Source organism: Rhinopithecus bieti, unplaced genomic scaffold (assembly GCF_001698545.2).
Source record: "Rhinopithecus bieti isolate Rb0 unplaced genomic scaffold, ASM169854v2 scaffold_18354, whole genome shotgun sequence".
NCBI lineage: Eukaryota > Metazoa > Chordata > Mammalia > Primates > Cercopithecidae > Rhinopithecus > Rhinopithecus bieti.
In genome coordinates, this window is record NW_016809835.1 from 3,246,003 (window position 1) to 3,268,720 (window position 22,718).

General features: G+C 37.7%; 1 protein-coding gene and 1 pseudogene across 2 annotated transcripts in view; one reads left to right on the forward strand and one right to left on the reverse strand.

Moving 5' to 3' along the window:
• FCHO2 (FCH and mu domain containing endocytic adaptor 2) overlaps window positions 1-22,718 on the forward strand; it is a 128,151-nt gene that overhangs the window by 51,360 nt on the left and 54,073 nt on the right. For both annotated transcript variants that reach the window (XM_017890628.1, XM_017890629.1), the window contains exons 8-9: window positions 13,882-13,926; window positions 16,354-16,426. In XM_017890628.1, coding sequence (XP_017746117.1) covers window positions 13,882-13,926; window positions 16,354-16,426 — 118 coding nt within the window. The remainder of the gene's footprint in view (window positions 1-13,881; window positions 13,927-16,353; window positions 16,427-22,718) is intronic.
• LOC108541186 (calcineurin B homologous protein 1 pseudogene) lies at window positions 291-925 on the reverse strand (annotated as a pseudogene).

Consider the following 22,718-nt stretch of genomic DNA (forward strand, 5'->3'; position numbering starts at 1 on the left):
TGGCCGATCAAAGCTCACTGCAAGCTCCGCCTCCTGGTTTACGCCATTCTCCTGCCTCAGCCTCCTTAGTAGCTGGGACTACAGGTGCCCGCCACCTCGCCTGGCTAGTTTTGTATTTTAGTAGAGACGGGGTTTCACCATGTTAGCCAGGATGGTCTCGATCTCCTGACCTCGTGATCCGCCCGTCTCGGTCTCCCAAAGTGCTGGGATTACAGGCTTGAGCCACCGCGCCCGGCCCAGGTTCCAGTTCTTAAATACTAGACCGCAAGGAACAGTTTGGTCTCCGTCCTTTAGTGAAGAAATCAGATGCTCATTTTCTGTTCTACATCCACCTTCTCCAAAACCTTAACAAATTCTCTGAAAGATATGGCACTGTCCCCATCCTGATCAGCCTCCTAAATGGTCCTATCTGTGATGCTGCCCAGCTGCTCATCTGAGATATTTACTCCAACGATCAAGCGTAGCACCTGTATCAGCTCATCACGGGAGAGCTTATCATCTTTATCGAACTCATATCGTCAAAAAGCAAAGTGCAGTTTGTTGCTTCGGCTGTTGAGTGGTTCGGGTCCATTCACATCTTTGCTCTTTTTGTTATCCTCAATGGGGCGGAAATGAGCCAAAGTTTGCGTGAATCCATGGAAGTTTACCCGGTCCTCTCCCTCTGGAAAGAAGGCATTGATGATTTGGTCCCCCAGTGGGTCAATGACAAGTTCTGGAATCCTCAGGAAATCTTCCTGGCTGAGAGTGCCAGTCTCTCCTTTGTCCAGACTGGTGAACCAGCTATAGAGCAAGTGATTTGACTGTGGGAAAAGCTGATCTCCTTCTTGATCTCCTCGAGCTCTTCGTCCCACGGTAACATGGAGGGCTGAGAACTCATCACCGTTGGGGAGCTCCTACGGGTGCAGTGGTGCCAGAAGCGATGGTGATAGGAGGGAAGGAGGGAGGGGGACAAAGGATAGGGGTCAAGAAGGGAGAGGGCAGTCTTAACTTTCTTTTATTCCTATTCAAGTATCTTCACTGAGGCCAACCTGAACTACTTGCTGTTTCCTGCACGTGCCTTCTTTTTTCCTTTAGTACTTTAGTTGTCCTTAATCCTTACTCTAGAAAATGCTGTATTCCACTGCTTTCCTACACCACATCTTTACATTTATGTGTTGAATGAATGAACTCTTTAAAGAGCCCGGTTATTATCTTTAACTTCTCCATCAAAGGTGCCAGAGAACGTATATATTTCTTTCTTGCCTTGTTGCTGTCTACCATTAAATCTTAATAGTTTGTACCTGTGAAAAAGTTGTGTCTTTGATTCATCTGTTTTCTCTATTTGTAAGTGGCATATTTTTGTTAAATGAATGAACAAATGGGCATTTAATTAGGGTGTTAAGAAGGTTGGAATGGAGTGGCTATTAGAAAATTTTTTAAGTGGATGCTAAATAATAATGGTTAATGTTTAGTGAGCTCTTACTCTGTGCCATGTACCATGCCAACCACTTTGTAGGCACACTTTGATTTTCAGCAACTTTTTGAAGTATGTACTATTATTTTCATTTTACAGATGAGGGAAATGTTCAGAGGTAATGTTGAGAGATTTGCCTAAGCTAGTACATGGCAGAACTGGGATTCACTTCTGGAATTTTGATCCTGGATCAAAATCAAGTCCCATGCTTTGGAAAAATTAGAACTAAGTGTGGATATGTTGACATAAATTTTAATTTGGAGAACGCCTTGAAATCAGGGGGACTTGACCTTAAATGTGAACCTAAACTGATGAACAATAACCTTTTTCCCCGGGGTCACAAATGATCCAGAGTATATTTAAGCATAAAGAAAGAATACAGAGAATGAGCTTGAAGTGGCTCTGTGTTTTTCTTAAAGTATTACACTAGAGAATAATTGGAACATTAAAATGTGTTCTGAATCAAGCCAATTTTTATTTTGATTGGCCATTTTTTGTGTGACTGTTTTTCTCTTCCCTGATGCAACTTTTCCCACTCTACTTTGGCTTCCTGGTCTCTTTTTACTGCTTTCTTTTTTTTTTTTTGAGACGGAGTCTCGCTCTGTTGCCCAGGCTGGAGTGCAGTGGCCGGATCTCAGCTCACTGCAAGCTCCGCCTCCCGGGTTTACGCCATTCTCCTGCCTCAGCCTCCTGAGTAGCTGGGACTACAGGCGCCCGCCACCTCGCCGGGCTAGTTTTTTTTTTGTATTTTTTAGTAGAGATGGGGTTTCACCGGGTTAGCCAGGATGGTCTCGATCTCCTGACCTTGTGATCCACCCATCTCGGTCTCCCAAAGTGCTGGGATTACAGGCTTGAGCCACCGTGCCTGGCCAACTGCTTTTTGCTTTTATATGCCAGTGTCATTTCCTAAGACACTGCTCAGCCAAGGGCTGATAAGTATGTGGCATGTGCTGCCTTATTCATGGCAGATACCATTACTAGATCATTGCATTCTTCCCTGAAGGAGACCTCAGTCTCTCTCATCTCAGTGTTGTAAGCAGTCACTGCCAATATTGAGTGTTGGTACTCATGTTGAAATCTGTCATCTCCAGCTTAGTTCAGTAGAGACTTTTTGTTTGCGAATGTCGGAAAGCCATATAAACAAGCTTAAGCAAAAATTCCATGCATTGGCTATTTTAACCTGGAAGGCTGGAATAGATTCAAGGTGCAAATAGATTTCCTCAGGACTTTGGTTCACTCTTTTCTCTCATTTTTGCTTGTCTTTACTTGACTTCAGTTTATTAAGTTCCTACTGTAGACTTTTTCCTCACAGCTGTCAAGGAAGGCATCAGCAGTCCAAGCCTATATCCATTCAGTTTAGAACCCTAGTAGAACTTTTTTTTTGTAGTGTCGGCATATTAATTTCAGGGAAGGTTCTGCTTTTGTCACATGCTTATCTTTGAATAAATCTTTGTGTTTAGGATAGTAGGATATTATAATTGGTCAGCATAGGTCACATGCCCAGATCATGGAGAGGCAGGATTTGTATTCTGAAAGGGATAATGGAAATGTCTTTTGAACAGGCAAAAATTACTACTGTAGTACATTGTAGAATCACAGTACAAAGATACCAAACCCCAAAATATAATGTTTTAGAACTACAGTAGGTTGTATATGTGTTTCAAGTGTAGGATTTAATCATGTTATTAATGTTTAAATAATTACAAATAACAGTATAAGAGGCAGGAATTTACTTTATCATTAGATAAAACTAGAAGATAAAAGTTACATAATTTGGTTTGTCTAATAATCATGGAGTTTTATTGCATAAAGGGACCTTAAAGGTAATGTAGTCCAAGACTGGGTGTAGTGGCTCATGCCTGTAATCCCAGCACTTTGGGAGGCTGAGGCAGGTGTATCACCTGAGGTCAGGAGTTCGAGACCAGCCTGACCAACATAGTGAAACTCCATTTCTATTAAATGCAAAAATTTGCTGGGAGTAGTGGTGTGTACCTGTAATCCTATTTACTTGGGAGGCTGAGGCAGGAGAATTGCTTGAACCCAGGAGGCAGAGATTGCAGTGAGCTGAGATTGCATCATTGCACTCCAGCCTGGGCAACAAGAGCGAAACTCCCATCTTTAAAGAAAAAAAGGTAATGTAGTCCAAACACATTTATTTAACACACATAAATATGTTGGAACTTATCAAATATATGCCACTAATTTCCTTTAATATAGACTTGCAGGTGAATTAAAGTTTTGTCAGTTCTTAGAAATTTTGCTAACTCAACATACGGCGATTACTGAATCCTTGTTCATCATAATGTCCTACTTTTCAACCTACTCGTTCATTCTCTATGAAGAACTCAACAAATACACAGTTACTATAAATTCCTTTCTGTTGGTTAGGTGATAACTGTATATTGGGAATTACCTTTAAGCTCACTACTTGATTCCTTTTGAATTCTGGATATTTAGATCATGTTTCTTTTTTCTTTTTCTTTTCTTTTTTTTTTTTTTTTTGAGACATGGTCTTGCTCTGTCACCTAAGCTAGAATGCAGTGATGCAGTCATAGCTCACTGTAACTTCAACCTCCCAGGCTCAAGCGATCCTCCCACCTCAGCTTCCCAAGTAGCTGGGACCATAGGCATATGCCAGTACACCCCACTAATTTTAAAAAATTTTTAGTGGAGACGGGATCTCACTATGTTGCTCAGGCTGGTCTTGAACTCCTGAACTGAAAAAATCCTTCTGTCTCAACCTCCTGAAGTGCTGGGATTACAGGTGTGAGCCACTGTGCCTGGCTCATGTTTATTTTCTTGTCTGTGGTATAGTGCAGTGGTTTGTGACCTGCTCTTTGCTAGCAGTGAGACTTTTGTTTTTTCTTATTTTTAATTTTTTTTGGAGATGGAATCTCGCTCCGTTGCCCAGGCTGGAGTGCAGTAACACGATCTCAGCTCACGGCAACCTCTGCCTCCTGGATTCAAGCTATTCTCCTCCCTCAGCCTCCTGAGCAGCTGGGACTACAGGCGCCCGCCACCACGCCTGGCTAATTTTTGTATTTGTAGTAGAGACGGGGTTTCATCATATTGGCTAGGCTGGTCTCAAAATTCTGACTTCATTATCTGTCCGGCTCGGCCTCACAAAGTGCAGGGATTGCAGGTGTAAGCCACTACGCCCAGCCTAGCAGTGAGACTTTTAAACCTCAGTGCCCTCATCTGTAAAGTGGGGATAATAGTAGTAACTGCCTCATGGGGCTGTTGTGAGATTTACATGAGATAATCTAACATTTATTAATAAATACTGTTTTCAAAAATGATAGCATTTCTCATGAATAAGTAGCTACTAATGTAGTTTCATTATAAATTTAATTTTACTGGCCTTAAGATATACGAAGTCATGTAGAAAATACATATAACTAGATGGTAGGAGGTAATAGGGAAGCCAAGAACAGTGATGACATGGGCTTTCCTAGAGTCACTAGGCTCTAGGCGGCTGTTTCAGGACCCCCAAAAGAGTCATAGAACTAGGACTTTTAAACAGTCCTAGAACAAACTAACTGGTGGGGTGAAGTGGAAGGGATAAATATTATTTCCCTGGTTGAGTTGCTATGGGTGACTAACTGCAGCTCTTTCATATGTTTTGTTGTTTGTTTGTTTTTTTCTTTTTTGAGACGGAGTTTCACACTTGTTGCCCAGGCTGGAGTGCAATGGCGCAGTCTCGGCTCACTGCAGTCTCTGCCTCCCGGGTTCCAGGGATTCTCCTGCCTCAGCCTCCGGAGTAGTAGCTGGGATTGCAGGGGCCCACCACCACACCCAGCTAATTTTTTTTTTTTTTTTTTTTTAAGACAGAGTTTCACTCTTGTTACCCAGGCTGGAGTGCAGTGGCATGATCTTGGCTCACTGCAACCTCTGCCTCCCGGGTTCAAACGATTCTCCTGCCTCATCCTCCCCTAATAGCTGGGATTACAGGCACCCACCACCACATCTGGCTAATTTTTATATTTTTAGTAGAGATGGGATTTCACCATGTTGGCCAGGCTAATCTCAAACTCCTGACCTCAGGTAATCTGCCCACCTTGGCCTCCCAGAGTGCTGTGATTATAGGCGTAAGCCACTGTGCCTGACCTCTTTCATACGTTTTTGATCAGTTTATGGGCACCTGAACAAATGAGTCTAGGGACTCACTGCAATAACAAAAATTGTGCTTACTAGAAAAATCACATACACAACATTTTGCATGTGATTGTATGGAATTTATGGACTTAAAGGATTTTGTTTTGTAAAGTATATTCTAACCTTCAATTGTTTTATACTATTGATTTCTGTTAACATTTTATTTCTCCTCTTTTGTAAGGACCCCCTCTGGTGGATGAGTTCCACCCTCAACTAGCTTTAGTTCTGTGGGATAGAAGTTTTTAAAAGAAAACAAAATATCCAATTCTTTTTAAAATTTGTATACATAGCTGGACGCGGTGGCTCACGCCTGTAATCCCAGCACTTTTGGAGGCCGAGGTGGTTGAACTCTAACTACTGTATTGAGAATGCCTGCAGAAAAAGGCAAGGATTGAGGTAGAGAGACCACTGCATGACTGTTGCAATAATCCAGGGTAATTTAAGAAGAAAAGAGGCTGAGTGCTGTGGCTCGCACCTGTAATCCCAGGACTTTGGGAGGCCAAGGTTGGTAGATCACTTGAGGTCAGGAGTTCGAGACCAGCCTGGCCAATGTGGTGAAACCCTGTCTCTACTAAAAATACAAAAATTAGCTGGGTGTGATGGTGGGTGCCTATAATCCCAGCTGCTCGAAGGCTGAGGCAGGAGAATTGCTTGTACCTGGGAGGCGGAGGTTGTAGTGAGCTGAGATTGCATCATTGCACTCCAGCCTGGACGACAAGAATAAGATTCCGTCTCAAAAAAAAAAATTGTATACATAAGTTAACGTATTTCTCTAATGGTGCAAAATGACACCGATTTTATTTTTAGTCAGTTACCTATTGAAAGATATAACCTGTCAGTTTATGTTTTCAGTTCTTTTATGTAAGTCAAACTGAGAGCATTACAAATTTTTTTCTTCCTCGTTACGATCATGTTATATTACTTATTATATGTACTGATACTTTTTGTCATTGCCTTTTTGTTTGTTTTGCTTTTTTTTGAGACAGAGTCTCATTCTATTGCCCAGTCTGGAGTGCAGTGGCATGATCTCAGTCTCACTGCAACCTCTACCTCCCGAGCAATTCTCATGCCTCAGCCTCTCGAGCAGCTGGGCTTACAGGCGTGCATCACCATGCCTGGCTAATTTTTGTATTTTTAGTAGAGACATGGTTTCACCATGTTGGCTAGGCTGGTCTCGAACTCTTGGCCTGAAGCAGTCCACCCAAAGTGGTGCCTCAGCCTCCCAAAGTGCTGGGATTACAGGCGTGAACCACTGCACTTGGCCTGTCATTGTTTTTATTTTAGCGTAGTAATGCTTGGTTCCTCTGGAATTTGAGTCACTGTAAGAGGATGCTTTGAATATTAAGGCACCTGTGGTCTGAAAGGATCATGAATAAACAGGTGTTTTCTAATTCTGGATGTCTTTTTATATTCCAGTGACATTGCCTTTGTAACCCTAACTACTCTCAGGTAATTCAGTTGCTAAAAGAGAGTAAAATCCATGTTTTCAATATTTTCTATTTTACAGTCATTTTGGTAATTTTGCTTTATGTATTTATAATTCATAAAAGTTCAGCAGGTTTCCGTGTGTGTGTGTGTGTGTGTGTGTATGTGTGTGTATATATATATATATAGTGACTATTTTCTCCCAGTCTGTGGCTTCTTTCACTCAGCAAAATTGCTTTGAGATTCATCCATGAATGTTCATGGCAGTTTTATTTGTAGTAGCTCCAAACTGCAAACAACCCAAATGTCCATTAACAGATGAACAGATAAACAAATTGTAGTATGTCCATGCAGTGAAGTACTACTCTGCAATAAAAATTAATAAACTACTGAGTGAAGGAAAGCAGACCAAAATAAGAATACATATTATATGATTCCTTTTTTTTTTTTGAGATGTAGTCTTGCTCTGTCACCCAGGCTGGAGTGCAGTGGTGCGATCTTGGTTCACTGCAACCTCCACCTCCCAGGTTCAAGTGATTCTCCTGCCTCAGCCTCCCAAGCAGCTGGGACTACAGGTGCACACCACTATGCCTAGCTAATTTTTGTATTTTTAGTGGAGACGGGGTTTCACCATGTTGGCCAGGCTGGTCTTGAACTCCTGACCTCGTGATCCACCCGCCTCGGCCTCCCAAAGTGCTGGGATTACAGGCGTGAGCCACCGTACCCGGCCCATATTATATGATTCTGTTTATATAACTTTCTAGAAAATGTACACTAATTTATAGTGACAAAGCAGATCAGTGATAGCCTTGGGAAGGGTGGAATGGGTTACAAAGGAGCATGAGGTGATAGCTATATATGTTATCTTATTTGTGGTAGTAGACTCACAAATGTTACACATGTCAAAATTCATTAAACTGTACAATTTAAATGGATGTAGTTTATCATGTGTTAATTATACTTCAGCAAATCTGTTTAACGAGGAATTGGAAAGAATCATTTTAAGGGTTTTGGCATGAGTAACTGAAAGGATATAGTTCCAACTAACATGGGGAAGGCTTATAGACGTAAGTGCTATAATTAAAAGTAGAAACAAGGGTTTTATCAGGATCATTGAAGATGAAAACATGACTCAACCTTGTGAGCGTGGGGACAGTGTCAAAATTTGGATGTAAGAGGAGATTATATTTCAGTACTAAGATTCTGTGTTTGGAGAACTAGGTAATTTTGGAATGTGTCACAGTGACTGAAATCTGTGGTTAAAAACCTGTTTCTTTGATTTAAGACTATAGTTTCTAAATTTTCCTCATAGTTTTCAAGCCTTGGGTACTGTACTCGTCCATTCTAGTGTCGCTATAAAGAAATACCTGCGGCTAGGTCATTTTTAAAGAAAATATATTTAACTTGGCGCATGGTTCTGCAGGCTTTATAGGAAGCATGGTGCTGGCATCTGCTTCTGGTGAGACCTTAGGAAACTTAGAATCATAGTGGAAGGCAACAGAGAGCCAGCATGTCACATGGCAATATTGGGAACATGAGAGAGAGGGCGGGGAGGTCCCAGACGCTCTTAAACCACCAGATCTTGTGTGAAATAACTGAGCGAGAACTCACTTATTACCAAGGGGATGATGCTAAGCCGTTCATGAGAGATCCTCCTGTATGATCCAGTCATCTCCCATTAGGCCCCACCTCCCACGTGGGAATCACATTTCCACGTGTTATATGGAGGGTACAGACATCCAAACCATATCAGGTACATACAAGAATTATTTCTGGAGATTTTTTTCTTTGAATTTTTCTTTTTTTATGTACAGAAATTGATTTTCTTTTCTTTTCTTTCTTTTTTTTTTTTGAGACAGTCTTGCTCTGTCACCCAAGCTGGAATGCAGTGACATGATCTTGGCTCACTGCAACCTCCGCCTCCTGGGTTCAAGTGATTCTCCTGCCTCAGACTCCCAAGTAGCTGGGATTACAGGGGCCCACCACCACTCCCAGCTAATTTTTGTATTTTTAGTAGAGACGAGGTTTCACCATGTTGGCCAGGCTGGCGTTGGACTCCTGACCTCAGGTGATTCACCTGCCTCGGCCTTTCACACAGGTGTGAGCCACCGTGCCCAGCCAAGAAATTGATTTCATTGGTCCAGGGTGGGTACCACTATAGTTTAAAACTCCTCAGCTGATTGTAACTTGCAGCCATTGTTGAGAACCTATAGCATTACACTACATGAATGCTTGTTATAAATGGGGAATCTCAAATCCTATCCTAGTCCTGCTGAATCAGATTCTGTATTTTGATAAGACCCCAAGATGCTTTGGGCTTTGTAAGCACAGTATAATTGAAGAAGCACTGTCTAGACTAATTAAATATCTGGCAGTGGCCACAGAGTCTACTAGGACTGTATTTCTCGAAATGTGATTCCAGGGTCAGCGACATCACCTGGGAATTTGTTAAAAATGCAAATATTTGAGCTCCACCCTGGACCTTCTGAATAGAACACTGTGGGAGTGAAGCCCAGTAGTCTGTGGTTTAACAAGTTCTCCAGGTGATTCTCATACATAATATAGTTTAGAAGCATTGCACCAGGAGTCTCTCATGAGGTTTGGAACCACTGAATTGAGGAAATTGATTCAGCAAGTCCTTTGTTAAAATACATACTCCTGAAGTGAAGTGTCATTGATGTCTGCAACTTTCAAATGGTTTAGCAAAAGGGAAAAATTGTATAAGGCTATGGAGAGACAGAAAGCAGATGCTATGTTTGTTATTTACCTTTTATAGATGATTCAACCTAGGTTCAAAAAGAGTAGTTCAAAAAGAGTATCAAAATTAGAATTTGAGCCTGTATATCCTGTGCATATCACCACAAGCTGGAGTGTGATTCTCTTTTTTGTGTTAGATTGCCTGGCCCATCATCCCAGGCATCTGGGAATATGACTGTGTTGCATTCCACAGGCCCAGGAGCAAGTTTGAAAATGTAGTCATTGATTTCCATTGTTATGAGTCACACCCCTCTCCTTGCTCATGCGCACATGTCCACACACCCCTTCATTATCCTCATTCCTTTTATTAAACTTTTAGTGTATGTCTGAGAGTGTTTGTTCGTGTTTAGTTCTGATTAGAAGCAGAAATATGCTTGATTTGAATAGCCCAGACTTACTATTGAGTTTTGAGGACAGTTTTTAACTAGATAATATTAAAAACTTGTCCTGTTGATGGCCTGAGATTTAGGATTGATTCCGAAACAACAGGGATTATTAATTAAATATTTCACATATTTTATACTCTTCCTCAGTCCACAGAACATTTGTGGTGATCAAAGATTACCGTTAAGTAAGTTGTTTTTTTCTTGTAACATCTTTTCAAAGTTTTAATACAAATTAGGTTTGAATGGATTCTTTAGGTTGATGGCTTTTTTTAATAGCATTTATTTATTCCTACCTGATGATTAAAGCATCGTATTTAAGAATTGTTTTGCTTTGAATCATTGACCTCTTAGAGTTGTTCTTCTGTTTTGTGAGTTTAATTGAACTCATAGTGGCGTTTCAAAATAATGTGTAAAAGAGCATCAGGAGACAGAGGCAAAATGGGTTTATTTGCTTTTATACAAACTAAATTGCCCTTGTGACCCAACATAAAATCTAAGTGCTAAGAGCAGTTATTTATTTTGACAAAAGAATTAATTGAGTCTAAAACAGTTGAAATTCCAGTTGTAGCAAACTATTCATTAAGACTCTCACTCTGGCTTTAGTACTGTCAAAAAAAATAACTTGTCTTATGATTAAATAGCAGAATGATGGGCAGTGGACTGCATTTGAAGGAGATGCTGAATAAACTTTCCACTTGTGAAACAGTTCAGAAGTGACATGCTACAAGGGGGGTTAGAATGTGCATTGATATCCAGCTGAGTTGTCAACTGGCACTGAGCCAGGCACGCAAAGCCTTGCCATGTGAAGCAGCATGTGGAGCATATGCCATTTGTAAAAGAAAATCTTGTTCATGCATGATGTAATGGTTTTTTTGTTAAAGGTTGTATTTAGTTTTATTATGACAGAAATCATTGTTTCTGTCTTTAATAGAAAAGTTTATGTGGATGGTACTCAATTTAAAATTTTTAATATATATTTTTTGATTTGAAGTGATTTGGCATCTTATATTTCAAAATGTTTTTTCTTTTTTTGGTGGGGCATTTTCTATTTCAAATGGATTTTAAGAGGCTGTTTAGAAAAGATAAGAGAAATCAAGATATGTTTACTATAGGAAGAGAGTTTTGTGAGAACAAAAAGGAGAATTTTGTTTGAAGGGACTGATTAGTTGAGGGATGTCTTTACTATTTTCACATATATGAAGTTATCCAAAGATTTTACAAATCTTTTTTTCTGTATGTACCATATTTGCTAAGATGATGATGTAAAAGTACTTCTAGATAATATATATTTAGTATTTGTAAACAAGGCAATTTGGCATTGGTGTTTTGTTTTTATTGTAGTTACTTTTTTCTACTCTCTAGAGTAAGTGTGTAGCTTAAGCACTAGAGATTCTGTAAATAGTTAATGGGTAGAAATTATGTGGATGTGTAGCTGTAGGAGAATTTTTGACTAACCACATGCCTGGTTACCTTTTTTTGGTAAACCCTTTCTCGTCTCAACAGATGATTATATTTTCTCCAGCTTTATTAGTACTTGGAAAAGCCAATAATATATAATAAGCTGTTGGTAATTTAGGTAGAGATTTATTATTCATAATTTTTATACTAAATGAAAAGTTGCTAATTTGCACATCTTAATTTCTTTACCCTTATTGATTTTTCAGCCTGCCTCATCTCATTGTAAATTGTTATGATAGGCCGCTAAGGGATTCTAAGAACAAGCTCGGTACCTTTTTATTAAATGATTTCTCAGCTTCCAGATTTGCAGAATGGGTTTGAATAAAGTTCTTAAATTTTTAATTGGGTCATTTTCTGACTCTTTAAGGCTTTTTTGGATAGAAGTGATAAACATTTTTTTTAGTCTTAGTTTATATTTAGGAGAATGTACTAGTAAGGAACATACTAATAATTGATTAGGACCTTATCAACTCACTTTTACGACGGTTTTATTCTGCTTATTCGTAAATGTTTATTTTATTTGAATGGAAACTAGAACCACACAGAAATAAATCTTAGATTTAGGGAGAGGGAGAGGGAGAGGGAGAGGGACATTAAGCCAGTATTTTAGATCCCCTACTCATAGAGAGATCTTGTTAATCAGTGGCTTTCTTTTATAATGGAATGATCAATAATAATGCTGATCATGAATTTGTACATAGGTAAGCTTTGCATCTCAGAAGAACCAGTAACAAAATTCTCTATCATCTACTCTCTATTTCAAGCTCTATTTTAAAATTTCTTCATATAGCAAGTTACACAAATTACCATTAATAAATTAAAAATTATTTCACAAAAAAATGCTAGACTTTCATGAATTTATATATAAAAAGGACTAAATGACAGCTTAGTGGGAGATAATTTTTTAGTCTCATATTTAGCTTTTGGGATATTTCATTAGGAGAGTAATTCATGTTTTGCTACTTTCTCTACTCCCAAATAATTTAAAATGACAGCTTAGTGGGAGATAATTTTTTAGTCTCATATTTAGCTTTTGGGATATTTCATTAGGAGAGTAATTCATGTTTTGCTACTTTCTCTACTCCCAAATAATTTTATATTTCACATATATGAAGTATGCCATATTTTATGGCTTTTAAATCTAGTCTGAGCAGTCAATCATTTCAGGGCTATTTTAATTGTTTTCTAATGATTTCCACTTTATCATCCTCCTCTTCTACAGTCTATCTCTCATAGCAGTGCTAAATTAATGTTCCTTGAAGATCACTTTGTGGGTGGATGTGTATGATCTTACACGAAAACTCTTCCTGGCTGGGTGCGGTGACTCACGCCTGTAATCCCAGCACTTTGGGAGGCCGAGGCAGGCGGATCGTGAGGTCAGGATATCAAGACCATCCTGGCTAACATGGTGAAACCCCGTCCCTACTAAAAATACAAAAAATCAGCTGGGCATGGTGGTGGGTGCCTGTAGTCCCAGCTACTCAGGAGGCTGAGGCAGGAGAATGGCGTGAACCCGGGAGGCGGAGCTTGCAGTGAGCCAAGATTGCACCACTGTACTCTAGCCGGGGCGACAGAGTGAGACTCCATCTCAAAAAAAAAGAAAACTCTTCCTATTTCCTGTGAGCTGTAGTTCACATTCCTTGACTTGCTATACACTTAGAGAGATCTGGATTATAATCCCAAGGTCACCACTTAATTAGTCTGTAATTAGTTCATTTATTCATTCAATAAATATTTACTTATTTACCCAACGTATTATTTACCTGGCATTTTTTAAGTATTGAAGATACAGTGACGAACAGGACAGATGAGGTCCCAAGCTTATGTTCTAGTAGTATTTACTATCTTGGTAGCCCTGTTCTTCCCATGAACACCACCGAGGATTCAGCAGCCACCTTTACCATGCTTCTTTTCTCTCATTAATAGTACTGCCAGCTCTTTGAAAGCAGAAACTGCATATTCTTGTGTCTCTAGTTCTGCGGCATCATGTATAATGGGTTTTCAGTAAATTATTGTTATCATAATGGGCTAGTCTCAGTTGTTTTTCACTGTTAGAATTGATTTTTAAAATTTATTACTGATACTTGAATTAACTATTAGGTAACAACTAGAACCACTTCAGAACAATTAAAAAGATGTGTTGTCAATTAAAAGTAGAATAAACAATTTAAAATGTAAAAAAAAAAAGTATTAAAATTTACCTGATAGTTTTTTTCTACTAGAAGTTTGTCAATTTTTTTTTTCCAGGCCTCATTGAATTTGAAGAATGTGACACTGCTAGTGCAGTTGAAGGTAAGTTGATTAGTTATAATACATTAATGCACATGGCAGCTAGCTAGCATCTTCTGTTCATTGAACAAATAAGGAGGGACTGCTATCTCTAGGTGTCAGCGTATCTATGTAATGGAATGCTGTAAAAATCTGAAATTAGTTTGAAGGCCTGCAGGTGCTACTTGTTGCTTAATAAATAACAGATTTTCCCAAAAGAATATTAGTGTGTTAGATTATATATTTTTAAAGATTAAGTATAACATGCATTTGTTTTTAAATATACATTGAAATAGTTTTCTTCATTGACATCCATGTTTAAGCCTTCTAATGTCATGAATATGAAATTCATCACTGTAATGTGTAGTGCTAATTGTACAGTGCGTAACATTTCATTAATGTTAATATTGCCATCATTTGGCTGGGCACAGTGGCTCCTGCTTGTAATCTCAGCACTTTGGGAGGCTGAGGCAGGAGGATTACTTGAGTCCAGGAGTTCAAGACCGGCTGGGAATCATGCTGAGACCCATCTCTATAAAAAAACTTAAAATTAGTAGGTGTGCTGGTGTGCACCTGTAGTCCCAGCTACTGGGAAGGCTGAGGTAGAAGGATTGCTGGAGCCTGGGAGGAGAAGCCTGTGGTGAGCCATGATTGTACCACTGCACCCCAGCCTGGGCAACAGAGTGAGACCCTGTCTCAAAAACAACAAAAACCCTTCTTGAATTTCCTCATCTGTAAGATGAGGGGCTAGCTTAAACCTAAGGTCTCTACTGCTCTCTTCTTTTTTTATTTTTTGGTAGACAGGGTCTTGTTTTGTTTCCCAGGCTGGAGTACAGTGGCGTGATCTCTGCCCACTGCAGCCTTGACTTCCTAGGTCCAAGCGATCCTACCACCTCAGCCCCAAAATTAGCTGGGACTACAGGTGTGTGCCACCATGCCCAGCCAACTTCTGTATTTTTTTTTTTAGAGAAAGGGTTTCACCATGTTGGCTAGACTGGTCTTGAACTCCAGAGCTCAAGTGATCCATCCACCTCAGCCTCCAAAGTGCTAGGATTACAGGCATGAGCCACCACACCCCGCCTCTATTGCTCAATTCTCAAAGAGTAAACACCTAAGTTTTAAGTGCTGAATTCTTTTTTTTGAGACAGGGTCTCGCTCTGTCACCTAGGCTGGAGTGCAGTGGCATGATCTTGGCTGACTGCAACCTCTGCCTTCTGGTTCGGATGATTCTTCTGCCTCAGCCTCCCAAGTAGCTGGGATTACAGCTGTGCACCACTGTGCCCGGCTAATTTTTTGTGTGTTTTTAGTGGAAACAGGGTTTCATCATGTTGGCCAGGCTAGTGTCAAACTCCTGACCTCAGGTGATCCATCCACCTCGGCCTCCCAAAGTGCCGGGATTGTAGGCGTGACCCACCACGCCAGGCCTTAAGTGCTGAATTCTATCAACAGTTAATAGTGTGACTGGCCTTTAAAAATAATTTGTCAAGAGGATGAAGAATTGCCTTATTAGGAAAATCAAAGATAATTTTTACTCCTCGGTTATGGTAGAATCCATTTATAGCATTGTTTGTATTAGGGACAACATATGGACACAAGAGTGCCATATTGTAAACTTTTCATATTATACTTCTTTTTTCGTTTTTGTTTTTTTCTGTTTCTGTTTTTTTTTTTTTTTTTTTTTTTTTTTTTTTTTAATTTTTGAGGTAGGGTCTCACTCTGTCACTCAGGGTGGAGTGCAATGGTGTGATCACAGCTCACTGCAGCCTCCATCTCCTGGACTCAAGCAGTCCTCTCACCCTAGCCTCCTGAGTAGCTAGGACCACAGGCACGCACCACCACACCCAGCTAATTTTTTGTATTTTTTTGTAGAGACAGGGTTTCACCATGTTGCCTAGGCTGGTCTCGAACTCCTGAGTTCAAGTGATCTGTCCGCCTTGGCCTTCCAAAGTGCTGGGAATATAGGCATGCATCACTGCACCTGGCCCCATATTATAGTTCTAATGGGTCTGCTGTGTCATCCTTTTATCTAAAACAATACATTTGTATTTTGTGACCCTCTAAAAAGCAAACATGATTTGACCTTTATAACATGATTTGACGTTTATAACAAAATTTAGTATAATGAATAATGCACTTTCTTTGAAGTTGTAAGATATCTCCATATGCTTATTATGTGTAAGATGACTTAAGGGAGGCTTAGGAAAAGAAAAGAAAATTTTATCTATCAAGTAAACATTCTAGGATCTTTTGATGAATAATAGATTGTGTTTTATTAACATAAGAAAAGTCTAACCAATAGCGTTGAGTGGTTAATAATTTTATTTCTGTCATCCACATTTAGCATCAGCAGTTATGAGCAAGTTATGTGTGAAGATGCAAGATGTATTCCTAAGTTTAATATGTTTATCAGGAACAGTTATGTTTCTGTAACAATATATATTTATTTTAAAGGTATAAAACCAAGGAAAAGAAAGACCTTTGCTTTGCCAGGAATCATCAAAAAGGAAAAAGATGCAGAATCTGTGTAAGTATTTTAAATATTGTCAAAATCCTTTTTATTTTTATAAGTGATTAAGAATAAGACTATTTTGCATTTGGAAAGAAAAAAGTATTGTGGAAATAACTCAAAAGTGTATGTGTAAGGTGTGAAAAACAAGCTTTTCTAAATATTAATAAATGCATCTGCCAGTTCCTCTGGTTTTAGATCAAAGTATTAACTTATTAATTATTTTAAAAAATTTGTAAGATATTATAGACAAAAGCTTTAATGCTCCAGAAATGTGAAATTTTTGAAATATCCTCATTCTTTATAAAATGATAAATGCAAATTTTTAAAAAATTAAAAGCTGCCAAAGAAAAACAAAAAATTCATCAAAGTCTTAATGCCTAAGAGAAAATCTCTGGTCAACTATTTGATGAAAATCCTTCTAGACAACTCTAAGTGTATAGGCATATAGTGATACGTATACATTGATGGAAAATGTTAAATAGGGCAGAGAAAAGCCCTAATATTTTACCATTTATACTAGGTCATCACTTTTAGATGGAATATTTGGTCCACTTATAAGTCTGATTTACCTTCTTTTTTTTTTTTTTTTTGAGATGGAGTTTCACTTTTGTTGCCCAGGCTGGAGTGCAGTGGCGCAGTCTCGGCTCACTGCAACCTCTGCCTCCCAGGTTCAAGCGATTCTCCTCCTGCCTCAGCCTCCCAAGTATCTGAGATTACGGCGCCTACCACATCTGGCTAATTTTTTGTATTTTTAGTAGAGACAGGGTTTTCCCATATTGGCCAGGCTGGTCACGAACTCCTGACCTCAGGTGAAGCACCCACCTCAGCCTCCCAAAGTGCTGGGATTACAGGCCTGAGCCACCATGCCTGGCTTGATTTACCTTCTTTTAAAAATAAAAAATTAATGTACAAAGAATATGTAAGAAATTGAGTTAGATTAGCTAACCAAAGTTTGTGTTTGTTTGTTTGTTTGTTTTCTATTGTGGCTACACATTAGAACTACTTGGGAAATTAAAGTAAATATACCTAAGCTAGGTCCTACCTCAGACCAGTTAAATCAGATTCTCTCGGCATGAAACCTCAACATAATTTTTGCTCTTTTTTAAGCGGCCCCTTTAATTCCTAATGTATACCTGGGGTTAAGAATCATTGAGCTATGATTATTCAGATACAAACTAAAATTAAAGAAATCTTTCTTTCCATGATTACTCAGTCCATTTAGATAGAAGAGACACTGATCAAAAGTTGTGAGTGATTTGTTGACCCACCAACACTGACTGAAAATTAGTTTAAAGACTGCACTTCCCTAGCATAATCAACGGAATTCTCATGAGATTTAATATTTGATGGGCACTCATTATTTTTAACATAAGAGAACAATTTGTGCTTTAAGTATTCTTGCTTTCTACCTAGTTATATTTCTATTTGAGTTTCTTAGAATTTCTTTCATTTTAAATGGCTGTCTCTTCCCCTCTCCCAAGTAGTATTTGGTTAACCAATCAAGACCAGTTGCAAAGTGATTTATATCTATAGTTATCAAATCTTCTTCAGACGTCTTTCTTGAGCATTTATGAAGGGGATATTTTTTAAGTGGGTGAAACCTAATCTATTTTTATAATATTAGCAATACATATTGAAATCTGATCAATTGATTAGTAAGTTTTTAAAATATATCTAGTTCATCTGTTAGTGGCTATATTGTAAAGAATCATGGCCTTAAATTATTTTTATAATGTGTGGGTTTCATTATTGTTCATGTACGGAGCTTATAATATTTTTTAACCAGGTTTTTAAAACACTTTTCCTTATCAATAATTTCCCAATATGATATTAAGCCACTTAGGGTAGTTTTTTGGTTTTGTTTTTTAACCAATGGCAGCCAGTGCTTAAACCATTGCACCATCATCACCTTCTTTCAAACTTCTTGGCAGGAAAAATGTTAGAATTCACTTTGCCTGAAACGCCAGAGGCTCTTGAAATGCCTCTTCATAGCCAGAAGGCTTTTGAGATGCTAGTAATTATGGGAGACAGACCCTTTTCAGAGCTTCCTCTTCCTGGAGCTTCTTCTGCGGATCTCATATAGCCCACTGTGAAGGCAAACAGATAAGTACTTTACCCCAGTGACTGGAGTGTTTTGGCTTAAAGCCAGAGAATAAACTCTTTGGAACTTTTAACACTTCCTTTTATGTTCAAACTGCATCTTTTTTTAAAAAAAGAAGAAAGTAGAAATGTTCTAACATCTTTATTAATTTGATTCTCTAGGATTGGATTATTATTATTATGCCTTTTCTGGAACATTTCTTCAGAGGATGCATAAGTTTAAAGTATAACGTTTCTCATCTACCAGTAAGGAAGCTGTATTTCAAAATGTGCAATTTAAAATGACTTTTAAGTGGATAGAAAGTCACCTGGGGGGCCAGGCGCAGTGGCTCATGCCTGTAAACCCAACATTTTGGGAGGCAGAGGAGGGCGGATTACTTGAGGTCAGGAGTTCAAGACCAGCCTGGCCAACATTGTGAAACCCCATCTCTACTAAAAATACAAAAATTAGCCAGGTGTGGTGGTACACACCTGTAATCCCAGCTACTTGGGAGGCTGAGGCTGGAGAATTGCTTGAACCTGGGAGGCGGAGGTTGCAGTAAGCTGACATGGCACCACTAAACTCCATCTAGCCTGGGTGACAGTAAAACTCTGTGTCAGAGAAAAAATGGAAAAAAAAAAAAAGAAGAAGAAGAAAGTAAGTCACCTGGGGTTTGCATTTACCCTGTCTCTTTGGTACTTCATTTTGGATTAAGAGCAATGTTGTCATCTTCCTCCTTTTTAATTTTTTCAGTCTGTTTTATCCTATATTCCTTTAAGAAAATTCTTCAATTTTGTAGATTCTTCTGGTGTTTGCTTAGTATTTGGATAAATGGCGTTTATCTGTTTGTATAAGATTTTGACACACATTGCGTATCCTTTGAAATGCTTGAGACCAGAAGTGTTTTGGATTTCAGATTTTTTTGGATTTTGAAGTATTTGCAGAATACATCCAGTTGAGCATTCCTAAACCAAAAATCCCAAAGCCAGAATGTTCCAATGAACATTTTGTTTGAGCATCTTGTTAGTGCTCAAAAAGTCTCAGATTTTGGAGCACTTTGGATTTCAGATTTTTGGATTAGGGATGTTCAGCCTGCATTATGTGCCTTAACTGTCATTACTTAAAGGTCCAAAAGCCTTTTAAATCTGCGCTCTTAAGTTTTGTTTGTGAATTTATGTTAGAGTGCATACATGGAAATACTTCTATCCAACCTCATTTTTTATGACCCCACTGTCCTTAGTTGTACGTATTTAGGTCTTCTTTATGTTTTAGTTTTACATTTTAAATAATACTTTTCACTAGTGTATTTGCAAATTCAATGCTTGTTTATCAGTTAAATGATAGAATTTCAGTTCTCAACTACATATTACATTACATAAGAAAGTCATCCAACTGGAAGTCTACTCAGTATATTTGGAAAAAACTAGTTTTGACTTTTGTGTATACTAAGTTATGGAAAGTACTTCAAATGAAACTGACGTGTTTAAAAATTGTATTTTTTCCAGTAGTTTTAGGTTTTCAGACTACTTGCCACTTAATATTGACTTTTTTTTTAAAGTCAATGATGTGTGAGTATATTCATGGAAAAGAATTACTTTTGAAAATAGGTTTGAGAATACTTATAAGCTCTTAAAGCATAATGTAAGCTGATAGAAAAAAGGAATACTTGTAAGGTATTTGTTTTTTATTTTGTCAGATGGTATGGGTATAAGAATGCCTTTTTTGAATTTTAAAATGATTTGGTTTGTTTTAATCTTCGTGGTTTCATTTCTCTAAATATTTTTTGTAGAGTTTAAATAAAAGCTATGTTTTAAGTACCAAAGTAAAGACTTTAAACAAGCATAATTAGCAGACAATTCTAATTATTGAATATTTCTGATATTTTGTTTTAATAGTGAATGCCCTGATGCAGATTCACTGGTAAGTAGATTTAACTTTGATATAAACAATTTAAATTAGTTATTTTCATTAGGACAAACCTAACGTATTTGAGTTGAGTTGTTACCAGTCTTTCCAAGAAAAATACCATCATATTGTAAATTCACTATTAAAATTATTTTACAGATGTATTTTTGGATTTACATTGCCAGATGCTTTCCTATTAAATAGAAAGTATTTCTAACCACCTTTGAAAAGTGGGACATTTCACTTTTAAAATTGGAGTGGTGCCATATCATACTGCTTTTTCTCGGGAAACATGCCAGAAATCAAATCTGTATACTTTATTTTAAAATGTCGTGTTCTTACTAATGTATTCTTAGATCTATTAAAATACAACATTGTGTATGCATTTGAGTTTCATTTGAGAGCTTGTCATTTTAGAAATAACAGCAACAAGAACCATGGTCAGTACTTTTCTGTGCTTTTTGTTTTATTTTAAAGAAGGGTTGCTTATATTTCTTGATTAAATGTATTTCTTTATGTGTAATTAAAGAAGACATCAAATGGAGCTCCCTGTGGTTACAGTGAAAGAGTAGATTTACCAAATGTTGTTAAGTAATGTATAGATGGGCATATTTTTCAAACTGTTCATTAGATACCGTTCATGTTGATAAGTATAGGATTTTCAATCTCTTTCCTTTGCTTATTGTTCCTGCCTGCATAACTATTGTTTCCTTTGATCCAAAAACATTGATCTTTTACAGCATCATAGTGTACCAAAATAACTAAAAATATTTTGTGAAACACTGTATTTTATGTTACTTAACTAAGATAAATTAGTATTTTGTTTTATATTTTGGCTTTAAAATACAATTATTATTTAATGAATTTATATGAAAAATAAGAAATAGACATAATGAGTTATGGGGTTAAAATCATCAGTGTATTTTTGGAGTTATAACGTTTGCCTTACCACTTGGTTACTTTGTTTGATACCCTTGGTTAACTAATTAATGAAAAGCAGCAGATGTGTTTGGCAATAACTTTAGTACTCATTTTATTTCTGCATTATTTTTATGCATTTTATTTCTGAATTATTTGTAGCATTAAAATGATGATTGTAAAATTAAATGCAACTTTAATACTTCATGTTTTAGTTTATATATATTCCCTTTAAATAAAACATTTTTAATTCAGTAACTAATTAATACTATTTTATAATGATAATATTATCCAGTTTTGAACTTTACTTAGTACTTATCCAGAATACAAAAGAGAATACAAAATTCTAATACTGGATAAGAAGCAATTGATAAATTTGACTGTGTAGAAATGAAAAATATATAAAACTAGAAAAAATATAAAAGGATCTGAATCATCAGAGACAAACTGGCAGAGCATCTTTGCAAGACATGTGACAGGCTAATTGCTTTCATTTATGGAGTTTATATGCAAATCAATACAAAAAGTAAGTGGGTGCCTAGTAGGAAAAGGGGATAGGATAAAAATGCTCAGTTTTCATAAAAAGAAATAAAAGTGGTGATAACCGTAATAAATATTGCTCAAAATAGTGGTGTTCTTCTGGTGCAAATTAGAATGAATTTACTATAGTGTCTAATCATATTGGGAAATTTCTTTTTAATTTAATTTTTTGTTTTTTAATTTAGAAACAACATCTCACTCTGTTGCTTAGGCTTGAGTGCAGTTGTGTGATCACAGCTCACTGTAACCTTGAACTCCTGGGCTTAAGCGATATTCTTGCCTCAGCCTTCCATGTGGCTGGGACTGTAGGCACATGTCACCATCCAGCTAATTTCTTAAACTTTTTTTTTGGTAGAGTTGGGGATGTGTTGCCCAGACTGGTCTTGAACTCCTGGCTTCAAGCCATTTTCCTGCTTCAGTCTCCCAAAGTGCTGGGATTACAGGTGTGAACCACTGTTCCTGGCCAGCAAAGGTTTTGATACGCTCATACTATTGGTAGGAATGTAAATTGACACTGTCCATCTTGTGGATAGTTTGGCAGTATTGCCCCAAATAAGAAGTGTGAGTTCATTTTTGACCATGCTATCTCCCTGCTAGGAATTTACTGTTACAGTTATAGTAACAAAACTTTACACACGCACACACACACACGCACATTGTATTGGTGTATGTGTGTATACATATACACACATATATAAAATATATATGTATGTACACACACACACACTTAAGATTCATGCATACATAGAAAGTGAGGGAGAGATAGATATTTATTTCAACATTGTTTGTATTAGCAAAAAACTGGAAACACCAAAGAATCCATCAAAATGGGAACTGGTTAAATAAATTGGTGGGGTAATAGAT